This window comes from Ipomoea triloba, chromosome 2 (assembly GCF_003576645.1).
Source record: "Ipomoea triloba cultivar NCNSP0323 chromosome 2, ASM357664v1".
Classification (NCBI taxonomy): Eukaryota; Viridiplantae; Streptophyta; class Magnoliopsida; order Solanales; family Convolvulaceae; genus Ipomoea; species Ipomoea triloba.
The window spans coordinates 5,264,618-5,276,892 of NC_044917.1; the positions used below are offsets into that span (position 1 = coordinate 5,264,618).

The following is a 12,275-nucleotide window of genomic DNA, read 5'->3' on the forward strand; positions in this document are numbered from 1 at the left end:
GGTCGGGTCGGGTCAATATGCAATTGTAACACTTATATGTACAAATGTCATATTTTCTTATATGCTCAAATGTAATACTAATCAGGAATAAATTTTTTGTTACTTATAAGGGTAAATGTAATACTTTTAAGGGAAAATACAATACTTTTACATTTCAATTTAAAAGTATTACTTTTTTCCTCAAAAGTATTATATTTGCCCTTATAAGTAAGGGGCACTTGTCAACATTACTTATTATGAAAAATGTATTACTTTTTCTCTTATAAGTATCAAAAATTGTATTCTTGATTAGTGTTATATTTGAGCATATAAGTATGATATTTGCACATATAAGTATGACATTTGCATGGTGCTTTGACCCGACCCGACCGGTCTCACGAATAAGGATCCGTGAGACGGTCTCACACAAGTGTGACTCGTGAATAAATTAGTAGCTAGTGCTTAATATGTCTACTTCCCTTAGGTTTGATACCATGAAATATTTAATTTTGACTTGAAAGAGTCACACTTGTGTGAGATAGATTAAATCTAAGATAGTTGCTTGTTACTTATGATGTAAATCATATAATACTTATAACATAAAACTTAATACCAATTTAAAATAAATCAATTGTTACTTATAATAGATATTATAATATTTATATGCGAAATTGTGATGCACTAATATTATTTAGGGCAAAATGATTGTTAATAATGATAAATAGTGTAATACTTATAACTAACATTGTGATGCTTACAAAATATAATTATAATATAAATATTGTAATACTTATATGTGAAATGTTACTTCTGAAATAAGTTGTAATACTTATTGTATAAAATTTAATACTAATTTGAATTAAAGATAAATCCTTACTTATGATAGGCATTGTAATACTTATGTGTGAAATTGTGATACTGTTTAATTAGGATAAAATTAATTATTACTAATGATAAATATTGTACTATTTAAAACTGAAATTGTGATACTTACACACCTAGTTATTTATTATTAGGACTCTACATAATAGAGTCATACAATAAGTCTCAGTCCTAGTTTACTTATGATTCTCAGTCCTAGTTTACTTATGATTCTCTTGTATATATACTCTTGTATTCCTACAGTTATATTTTGTGAACTCTAATACAAACATAATTGTTCTCATCTGGTATCAGTCGCTAGGGTTTCGTTCTTGTTCCCATGGCTACGAATGACGGCTCTGCCTCTGAGCGGACCGTTTCAGATGTTGCTGTGAGTTCTGCGGCGCCGGCTCCCGTGTCGTCGCTCTCTTCTGCTCATCACTACATTAGCATCAAACTCAACCACCGCAATTTTTTGTTTTGGCGTACTCAGGTTCTCCCGTTTCTACGTGGCCATGATCTCATTGATCTTGTTGATGGATCGTGTCCTTGCCCGGAGGAGTTCCTCCCTGCCGTGTCTGCTGCTACCTCGTCCGCTGCTGCTGCCCGCGTTCAGAATCCGGCGTTTGTTGCGTGGTCTCGCCGTGATCAAGGGTTGCTGTCTCTCCTGGTTTCTTCGCTGTCCGAGGAGGTGCTCTCCATCGCCGTCGGCTGTAGGACATCGAAGGAGTTGTGGGATGCCATTGAGCAGTCCCTCGCTTCCGCCTCTCAATCCCGCCAACTTCACTTGCTTAGCCAACTCCATGGTCTCCGGCAAGGAGATTCGTCGACGGCAGAGTATCTCGGGCGAGCTCGGCTTATTGTTGAAGATTTAGCTCTCGCCGGCCGGAAGGTAACGCTGGAAGAACAGACCCTGTACGTGTTCCGCGGCCTTCGACCGGAGTTCAAGGGTGTCACCTCTTCGCTGGCGGTTCGAGGACATCCGGTGACGCTCCTTGAGCTTGCTGACTTGCTGGGCGCGCAAGACTTCATCGCCGGTGATGATTACGCATTGCCTGGAGGTGCTGCACCGGCGGCTTTCGCTGCTCAGGGAGGTCGGCAGTCACGTGGCGGTGGGAGAGGCCGTGGCAGAGGCTCTTCCATCCAGTGTCAAATTTGCGGTTCATTTGGTCACTCGGCTTTGTCTTGTTACAAGTTGCCTTATGTGGTTTCTCCGCAAGTGAATTTTATTCATCAGGGTGATTCGGCGAATAACGTGACTGCTCATACCTGGTTGCCTGACACTGGTGCAACACATCATGCCACACCTGATATAGCTGCCCTCTCTACTTCTGAAGAATATGGTGGTAACGACACTTTACGTGTTGGTGACGGTACGCCTTTACTTATTAGTAACGTGGGTCATGCTTCTATTTCTACGCCTTCTAGGTCTCTTAAGTTGTCTCATATTTTACATGTTCCCCGTCTTTCTGCCTCTTTATTATCCGTTCAGCGCTTTGCGTCGGATAATCAGGTGTTTTTTGAGTTTCACCCTTCCTTCTTTGTTGTGAAGGATATTCGGACCAAGGAAATTCTTTTGCGGGGCAATAGTTCCGGTGGGCTCTATGCCTTGCCGGTTCCTTCTGGTTCACCTTCCGCGTTTATTTCTGCTCGTGCTTCGGCGTCTACGTGGCATGATCGTTTGGGTCATCCGCATCAGCGTGTTTTACATCGAGTCTTGGAGTCTTGTTCTGTTAGTGAGTCGAATAAAACTTCTCATACTGTGTGTTCTGCGTGTCAAATGGGTAAATCTGCACGTTTCCCATTGCCACGTGTTGTCTCTGTTAGTTCGAATGTGCTAGATTTAGTTTATACGGACATTTGGGGCCCTGCTCCTGTACTCTCTTCTGAGGGTTATCGTTATTTTGTTTTATTTGTGGATGACTTTTCTTGTTATACTTGGTATTTTCCTATGAAATTAAAGTCAGATATATATTCTGTTTTTGAGCGTTTTCGATGTTTAGCTGAACGTGCCTTCAATCGTAAAATCAAAGCTGTTCAATCTGATTTAGGGGCTGAGTATAAAAAGTTACATTCTGTTTTTGTTCAGCTTGGTATTAGTCACAGGCAATCTTGTGCGTACACACACGAACAGAATGGTCGTGTGGAACGGAAGCACAGGCATGTGGTTGAAACCGGGCTAGCACTTATGGCTCGTGCCTCTGTGCCGTCTCGGTTCTGGCATTTTGCTTTTGAGGCTGCTGTTTTCCTTATTAACAAAATGCCCTCGCATACTCTCCATAACTCTAGTCCTCATGTCTTAGTGCATAGATCTCAGCCATCATATTCCTTTCTTCGTGTCTTTGGCTGTCTGTGCTATCCGCACTTACGGCCATATAATCGTCATAAATTGTCTTACAGGTCTTCTCCATGTGTCTTTCTGGGCTATCCTGATTCGTTTCGGGGTTATAGGTGCATGGACCTGNTCACAGGCAATCTTGTGCGTACACACACGAACAGAATGGTCGTGTGGAACGGAAGCACAGGCATGTGGTTGAAACCGGGCTAGCACTTATGGCTCGTGCCTCTGTGCCGTCTCGGTTCTAGCATTTTGCTTTTGAGGCTGCTGTTTTCCTTATTAACAAAATGCCCTCGCATACTCTCCATAACTCTAGTCCTCATGTCTTAGTGCACAGATCTCAGCCATCATATTCCTTTCTTCGTGTCTTTGGCTGTCTGTGCTATCCGCACTTACGGCCATATAATCGTCATAAACTGTCTTACAGGTCTTCTCCATGTGTCTTTCTGGGCTATCCTGATTCGTTTCGGGGTTATAGGTGCATGGACCTGCGTACTAATAAAGTTTTTGTGTGCCGTCATGTGCGGTTTGATGAAGCTGTGTTTCCTTTTGGTGCTAAGTCTGTTTTGCAGGCTCCATCAGAATCTATTGCACGACCTTGGGCTGAATCTGTTTTTCATCCTGTGGCTGATCCATCTGTGGTAGCTCCCTCGCCTCCTGCTGATGTGGCTCAGAAGAGGCCTCGTGGTCGGCCACGTGGTCGTACTGTGCGTCCCACGGAGAGGTCTCACTCAATGGCCACTAGGAGTCGGTCTGTGGCTCCGGTTGCGGGTTTGNTCATAAACTGTCTTACAGGTCTTCTCCATGTGTCTTTCTGGGCTATCCTGATTCGTTTCGGGGTTATAGGTGCATGGACCTGCGTACTAATAAAGTTTTTGTGTGCCGTCATGTGCGGTTTGATGAAGCTGTGTTTCCTTTTGGTGCTAAGTCTGTTTTGCAGGCTCCATCAGAATCTATTGCACGACCTTGGGCTGAATCTGTTTTTCATCCTGTGGCTGATCCATCTGTGGTAGCTCCCTCGCCTCCTGCTGATGTGGCTCAGAAGAGGCCTCGTGGTCGGCCACGTGGTCGTACTGTGCGTCCCACGGAGAGGTCTCACTCAATGGCCACTAGGAGTCGGTCTGTGGCTCCGGTTGCGGGTTTGACTGTGCAAGTTTTCTCTGTTGATCCTACTTGTTATACTCAGGCAGTCAAACACTCTGAATGGAGGGAGGCAATGGATCAGGAGTTCAATGCCTTGTTGCAGAATCAGACATGGTGCTTGGTTCCTCCCACTGCGTCTATGAATATTATTGGCTGCAAGTGGGTGTTTCGCACGAAAAGGAAGGCTGATGGATCTGTTGAGCGCTACAAGGCCAGGCTCGTGGCTAAAGGGTTTAATCAGGTCCCGGGTCAAGATTTCTTTGACACTTTCAGCCCGGTGGTTAAACCTACTACAGTCAGGTTGTTGCTCTCTCTTGCTCTTTCTTCTGGTTGGCTAGTCAGGCAATTGGATGTGCATAATGCATTCCTTAATGGTAATCTTACAGAAACTGTTTACATGCGTCAGCCTCCGGGGTATGTTGATTCTCAGCACCCTGATCATGTTTGCTTGTTGAAACGCTCCCTGTATGGTTTGAAGCAGGCTCCCCGGGCTTGGTTCACTCGTTTGCACACTTTTCTGTTATCTGCTGGTTTTAATGCCTCTAAAACTGATGTTTCGTTATTTTATTATTCTCGTGGATCGGCTACTGTTTACCTGCTTGTTTATGTGGATGATATTCTTGTTATGAGCAATGAGCATGGTGCATTGGAGGCTTTGCTCTCCAAGCTCTCTAGTACTTTCAAGATTAGAGATCTTGGTGAGCCTGGGTTTTTCCTTGGGATTGAAACAGTCAAGTGTGCAGATGGAGTGTTGCTTTCTCAGCGCAGGTATATGACTGACATACTTAAACGAGCTGGTATGACAGACTGCAAACCTGTGTCTACACCTACTACGACTTCAAAGACAATATCTACCTGTACAGATCCATATGATGATCCCACGCAATACCGGAGCATTGCAGGTGCACTACAGTACCTAACTATCACGAGACCAGATTTATCCTTTGCAGTTAATCTGCTTTGTCAGCACATGCATGCTCCAACCACTGCACACTGGGAACAACTGAAACGTGTGTTAAGGTATGTTAAAGGTACTATGTCTTTGGGTCTGCGATTGAGAAAGTCAAGTTCAGGTGAGCTTCATGCATTCTCGGATTCTGACTGGGCTGGTTGTCCTACGGATAGAAAGTCTACTAGTGGGCATGCTGTGTTTCTTGGAACCAATCTAGTGTCCTGGGTATGCAAGAAACAAAGGACTGTTGCTCGATCTTCTACTGAAGCAGAGTACAAGGCTCTTGCAGATGTATGTGCTGAAGTTCTGTGGATCCTCTCTTTGCTGCGAGAAATAGGAATTTCACCTCTTCCAGTGCCCAAACTTTGGTGTGACAATCTTGGAGCTACTTATATGTGTGCTAATCCTATTTTTCATGCTCGCACAAAGCATGTCGAAATTGATTATCACTTTGTGAGAGACAGAGTAGCTGCAGGAGACATTCAGGTGCACTTTATTTCTACTAAGGATCAGCTAGCTGATATTTTCACCAAGTCACTCGCAGGTCCCCGGTTCTGCTTCTTACGTGACAAGCTACAGGTTACTTCCGTACCATCCGCTTGAGGGGGAGTATTAGGACTCTACATAATAGAGTCATACAATAAGTCTCAGTCCTAGTTTACTTATGATTCTCAGTCCTAGTTTACTTATGATTCTCTTGTATATATACTCTTGTATTCCTACAGTTATATTTTGTGAACTCTAATACAAACATAATTGTTCTCATCTTTATAGTCTAAGTCGTCTCACAAACAACGATCCGTGAGATGATCTCGCACAAATTTTTGCATGCTCAAAATATTTTATTCTATTCCTAAAACCTAACTAATTGTAATGAGGTAAATGTTTCCTAATTCTTTTTTTTTTTTTTTTGAGAACAAATGTTTCCTAATTCTAATCATGCAATAATTCCTATATGTAATTATATATTCCAGTATTTTTAGGGTTGTTACCAGAAATTTGCTCCCTTCCTCTGGTGATTAAAGGAGCGACTATGCCACAATAATACATACTAAGATCAAATGAGAATGATCTCAAAAAAGACTAAAAATGAGGGGTGAATTAACTTTAATCACAAGTTATAAGTTGCACTTCCGCCAAAGACCTTGTGGTCTAATGGCACCCGGTTTATACTCCCAAAGATAGTAAGTTGCACTTCCACCAAAGACCTTGTGGTCTAATGGCACCCGATTTATACTCCCAAAGATAGTGGGTTCGAGCTTCAGTAGGTTGAGAAAATAGCTATGAACACATACTACATTGTAACAGAATCCGTACATGCGAAAATGTGTTCATTTGCACAACCCACAACCAAATTTTCCATCAGATCATCACAAATATAATAAATAAGATGAGCAGTAAGAATTGAAGTAAAAGAATGAGTGAAGAAAGAAGCTAATAAGCATACCAGAGAAAGACATGAACTCCAATCTTGATAGCCAATGAGTAGTCAAAAATGGCAATAACTTCACCAAGAGCAACCTTCCTCAACTCCGCTTCCGCCTCATTCTCAGTCAGCCATCCCCTAAACACCCCACAATCCGAGAGGTACTCAATTCTCCTCATCGTCATCTCCCTCTGCTGCTCCATTGGCTGGTTATAATCCGCCCAAACATGCACTCTACCGCCTATTGATCTAGGGTTAAACACCTCGCTCTGTATTATCACCCCATACAGCCAGTCCCTCTCCTCCAAGTTGTGGCCGTCCATCAACTTCCGCATCTCGTACACGTCGAAACACGCCGCCGGTTCGGATGCCTCCGCCGGCGTGTAGCTGATGCACGGCCAGGATTGGAGTAGGACATCATCGTCGTCGAGATTTGGGTTTTCTTGACTGAGGAGGTGCCTGGTTAGGACGTTGGTTCTGAAACTCGCTCTCTCCATTGGTAATAACGATTGTTCAATTTTTTCATAATAATAAGTTTAGTATTATATATACAATTTACATGTTTAAAAAATTACATTAAAATATTAAGGAGTATTAATTAAATATATAAAAACAGTACACATTATAAAAATATTAAAAAATAAACAAGAGAAAATAATTTATTTAACTAATGACTATTAAATATGGCACCAATAAATAATAAATAAAACATGTAACACATTATAGTGAGTATTTGTTTTAACAAAGAAATTGTGGTCCAAGACAAAACTACTTTTTTATTTTTGCCATAACTTCTTGATCAAACTTAACTCATTATACAAGGCTTTCATATTTGCAATTTATTGAATATATACCTACCCTCAAATAATTACTGCCTTGAAATAATGTCCAAATAAGCTGGCCACAACAATTGAATAATTCAGTTTCTTTTATTGATTCTACCACATGGTACAGTAGAGTATGGCCATCTCTTCAATGGTGTTAAAGAGTATAGTATATACAAATTTTATGTATGTATAAAAATATGGAAGCACCTATATGGTATATGGAGTTGACAAATTCATAAATTAACCATGCAATGTGCTCTAATAACCACTCAAGTATAGTGTTACAAAATTGTATGTTCGTTAGACAACTTTTCTCCAGATTTTAGAGGGCTTCAGTTCACTCCTTGGGTTTGTTCCTCATAGTTTTGCGCTTGTTGACATCCAAATATCTCTTTCTTAGCCTAATCGCTTTTGGTGTAACCTGTACAACAAAACATTATAATCGCGCATTAAGAAAGAAACCGTGTAACCTGTACAATAAAACATTAATCGCGCAATAAGAAAGAAACCACACAAGATTCCGGCTTTACTATCAGTCTATCGCTAAGAATGAGTTGTAATTGTGATCATTGATCGAGAAAAAAAAGGGGAGCAGCAAAGCAGACTGCAAGTACACAAAATAAATTTATGTTTGAAACCAGCATACCTCAATAAGCTCATCTGATGCAACGTATCCTATTGCTTCCTCGAGAGTCATCTGTATGAGGTTTCAGCTAGTCAATAAACACGGAGAATACACTTCTTAACATGCCAAAGTGCATACTTTAGTGTAACAACTTGTCTACAAAATCTGGTGTGAATATAGATGTTGATTTGTCAGTGATTTTTGGAGTGGTAAAAATCTCCGGACGAACATTTGATAGAATTGGAGGTTTTGGTTACGTATAAAAAGCAGACATATATATAATGGAGAAACAGAGTAAAAAGGTACATACCAATCGAGGAGGAGAGAGCTTCACATTGTCATCCTTGCAAGCGGCCCGTACATTGGTAAGTTCCTTTGTCCTTACTGGGTTAACCTGAAATGTGCGGTCATCCAGGTGTCATGCATGATACACCTTAATAGACAAAATGAAGATCGCATCTAAAAAAGACTGCATCTTACATCAAGATCACTGTCTCGTGAATGTTCTCCAACAATCATGCCATCATATGCCTGAACATTGCCAAAGGAACGGCAAAAGAAAACCATTTTAATGGCACTGTATAACTTTTCCAAAGCAATCAATAATGCACAAGTCTAGAATTGTAAATAACACCATATTGAGTTTCTTTTAGCGCATTTGAGGATTGGGGATCAAATTTATGACATCCTAAACTAAAGTCATAAGCCAGTACCACTTGACCACGAGGCCTTGGGCTATTTAGTTAAAATTTTAAAACTGATGTGTTATGCATGGTAGCATGACTAGTGCGGACTGAATTCAAGGAAAAGAACAATTCACATGACTTACATCCATCCCAGGAGTGACAAAGAGGACACCCCGAGGTTCCAGACTCATCAATGCATGAGCTGTGATTGTTCCAAAGCCCATAGATATCTGTTAAATCAAGTTCAACCAATAAAATCAGACACATCATACAAATATTTCTTTCACTGTTGAAAGGTAATATGATGGAACGTAAAAAGCTGTTATGTTTTGAGGGGAATATACAAGGAAAGAGAATAGAAATTTGCAAGGATCTTTGCAAGGTAACATACCAACACGCCTTTCCTGACATTTCCAAGAGGACCACGATGCTTCTCATAATCTGCAAAAAAAATAAGCAGAGTTTCACTACAAAGGAACAGGCCAAGCATTTAGATGCTTAGTAGGCAAACACAAGTGACAAATAAAGAAGCAATTAATTTAAATTAATGAGAAGTATTGATAAGAGATGAGGAGAAATTTACTAAGAAAAGCACGGTGCATAAATCCTGTGCCACGGGTGTCACTACTGAACACACTTCGGTAACCAACTAATCCTCTGCATTAGGCAAGCAAAGTAACATATAAGGATAAAGGTAGTTATATTAAGTACGAAAACGTAAGGGTTACAGTTTGGTTAATGCAGAAAAAGCAAAATTAAAATACAAAACTATCAAATGAATTTTAAGAGAAACAAATTTTGTAGCAAAAACTCAATTATCTATGACATATAATGATAAAAGAAAAAATTTTCCTCCAAATTTTCATCAAGAAACATAACTAATAAAACAAGGGCTCACTTGAATTGGATCACTTGGCAATATTCCAGGAAAATCTGATTAACAGATTTCATGGAAACTCATCTCGAAGAGTTCAGAATCACCTCTTTATGTTAAATGTTACTAAAATAAACTGAAGAGGTAAAAATGACTTATCCTGAGAATTAATATGCCATATTAGATGGGAGCACAAGTAAAACTTATGCATGAAATGGCCAAAGATAAACAGTTTCGCTTAAAATATTTGCAGATCAGAATTCAGAAATAGGATGAAATGGTTTACTGTAAGTAGATGATTCTCTCAAAAGGAAAAGAGACTGGCATACAAAACAGATCACTTTTTAGCATATCCTTCAACAAATTTGTCTTCTCTTTTGTTTGGAGGGGAAGGGGTTGGGAGGAGGCAAGTGCAACAAGAAAACAGAATATACCTTGACGGACAAGTCAAACACATTCTAGTCCTACCAACATTGCCTGGGACAGAGCCCATGTCAGTTACTTCAGCTCGTCTGTGAGAGAGTGTTTCCATAACAAAACCAACATGCTCATCATCAACCTGTAATAAACAAAATGATACCTTAATAACAGTATTAGATAAAGAGGAAGACAAACAAATGAGTACTCAATTAAATCACACACCTCAATGGTTACTTCTTCAATAGGCTCAAGCTTTCGACCATTCTCAAATTTGTACCTATCCATGAAGGAATTTTAGAAAAACTCCAAATACACACTTGTCATAAAGAAACTAAACCCAAATCTTTTGAAAAACAAGGAGAAACATGCTTGTAAAGGTTAAGGAAACCTAAAGCATTCACAAGTTGGGTCTATCCCTGCCAAATGATATTGAACAAATACTTATTAATATACAATGTATTGGTATTGTTTATTCATATGTACCATGGCATTAAGCTTGGGAAAGAAGAAAACACAGATTTTCAAGTGCAGATTTATTTGGGCAATATTTCACACAACAGTTAGTTTTAGAGACTAAATTGCAATTGCTTAAAGTATCTCTTATTTCCTTTACTTAAAGGCCTAAATCGGAGTTTTGAAGATAAAATGTGTTGGAGACCAACCCTAGACATCCCTAGGCTTTTCTGTACTTCATAAAACTTTTGAGTTTTCAAGAATCATCATTGTTTTGCCCCCCTAAGTTTTCATGGTAGGTCTTTCGTTGGTTTAGGTGTATTCCAACCTAAGTTGGGGATAAGTACAACTATATTACCCAGTTGTAGAATTAACATCACTCCACCAAACTAGCAATGTCAGCAAAGAACTCACATGACTTTGGGTGGAGAGACAGACAGCTCAAAACCTTCACGCCTCATGTTCTCGATTAAGATGCCTAATTTCAACCAGAAAAAAAGAAAAATGAAGTAAAATAATGAATATACAGAATTACTGAGAAAAGTAGTGTGATAAAAGGAGACTGTTGTAGATAAAATATTACTGTATGCCCTATTCGTAATTGTGAGATGAGAAAAGAGCTCACCTAATTGAAGTTCACCCCTCCCTTGAACTTCATATGAATCTGAATTACTGGGAAGAACATTTATGGCAAGATTTGTTTCTGCTTCAGCCATTAGCCTATCACCAATTTTTCCTCCAGTCAACTGCAGGAAGTTCAAAATTATCAGACAAACAGGAAAAGATTCATTTTCCCTTTCTCCTTTGCAGAAAGATACCCCACCCATCCTCCCCAAAGGGGGAAACATTAAAGGTCTCAATAAATCAAACACTTCACTGATTAAAACCAAACTGATGCAACCTTTGAATTCACACTTGAACAAAGCTAGACCAAAGTTTAGTCCATATGATAACAAAGATAGCATTACTTACATGAATTCCATCACGACCAGCCAATGGAGAATCATTGACACCAAAAGTCATGGAAATTGTAGGGGGATCTAGCTCAACAGTGGGCAGAGCAGTCAAAACCTATAAGATTTTATGAGAAGTTAATTTAAAAGCTATGTAGGACATCAATCTTTCTGGAATGTGCCTACATAAACTGTCCAACATGAACAGCAGCAGGCTCCTCAGATTTCATAAGATATATAAAACTATCTTATTATATTCATATCTAGTTTATGCTTAGATATAAAAATACAAGAATATACATGATCAAGAAACTATTTGAACACAGTAATATCAGAGTAAAAAGATTCTAAGCACCTCAACATTTGCAACTGTGTGTCCAATTGCTGGAGTTGTCAAGCCTGCCATTGATATTATGTCACCAGCACCAGCACAATCTACTGAAACTGCACTCATACCCTTCTTCTTCATCAACTTTGTGACCTAAACGAGATATTATAGTTTCATGAATCAGGAATTCCAGTAATTAAATGTTAACTCTAAATTTACAATAAGTAGCATTGGTTTTGGTTCCATTTATCATATCTAACACCTGTGGATCTAACCCCCGAGTTACAGTCCTCAGACTAGGTCATTTTCAGATTCCAGGTCTAAGGCAACCCAATTTCATAAACTTAGAAGAGAAAAAGGTGTATCTTTGTGTTTGTGTTTGTGTGTGTGGGGTGGGGGGGGGGGGGGGG

General features: G+C 39.8%; 2 protein-coding genes across 2 annotated transcripts in view; both read right to left on the reverse strand.

Moving 5' to 3' along the window:
* LOC116010128 (putative acyl-coenzyme A oxidase 3.2, peroxisomal) overlaps positions 1-7,196 on the reverse strand; it is a 17,181-nt gene extending 9,985 nt beyond the window's left edge. Inside the window, exon 1 of the mRNA XM_031249398.1 lies at positions 6,721-7,196. Within this exon, the coding sequence (XP_031105258.1) occupies positions 6,721-7,196 (476 nt within the window). The remainder of the gene's footprint in view (positions 1-6,720) is intronic.
* Positions 7,197-7,609: 413 nt separating this feature from the next.
* Positions 7,610-12,275, reverse strand: part of LOC116010562 (GTP-binding protein TypA/BipA homolog) — a 9,259-nt gene continuing 4,593 nt past the window's right edge. The window contains exons 7-19 of the mRNA XM_031250031.1: positions 11,893-12,018; positions 11,557-11,655; positions 11,210-11,330; positions 10,999-11,062; positions 10,354-10,408; positions 10,146-10,270; positions 9,421-9,494; positions 9,229-9,278; positions 8,981-9,067; positions 8,632-8,682; positions 8,462-8,545; positions 8,173-8,223; positions 7,610-7,947 (exon numbers count right to left, since the gene is read on the reverse strand). Coding sequence (XP_031105891.1) covers positions 7,864-7,947; positions 8,173-8,223; positions 8,462-8,545; positions 8,632-8,682; positions 8,981-9,067; positions 9,229-9,278; positions 9,421-9,494; positions 10,146-10,270; positions 10,354-10,408; positions 10,999-11,062; positions 11,210-11,330; positions 11,557-11,655; positions 11,893-12,018 — 1,071 coding nt within the window. The 3' untranslated portion in view covers positions 7,610-7,863. The remainder of the gene's footprint in view (positions 7,948-8,172; positions 8,224-8,461; positions 8,546-8,631; positions 8,683-8,980; positions 9,068-9,228; positions 9,279-9,420; positions 9,495-10,145; positions 10,271-10,353; positions 10,409-10,998; positions 11,063-11,209; positions 11,331-11,556; positions 11,656-11,892; positions 12,019-12,275) is intronic.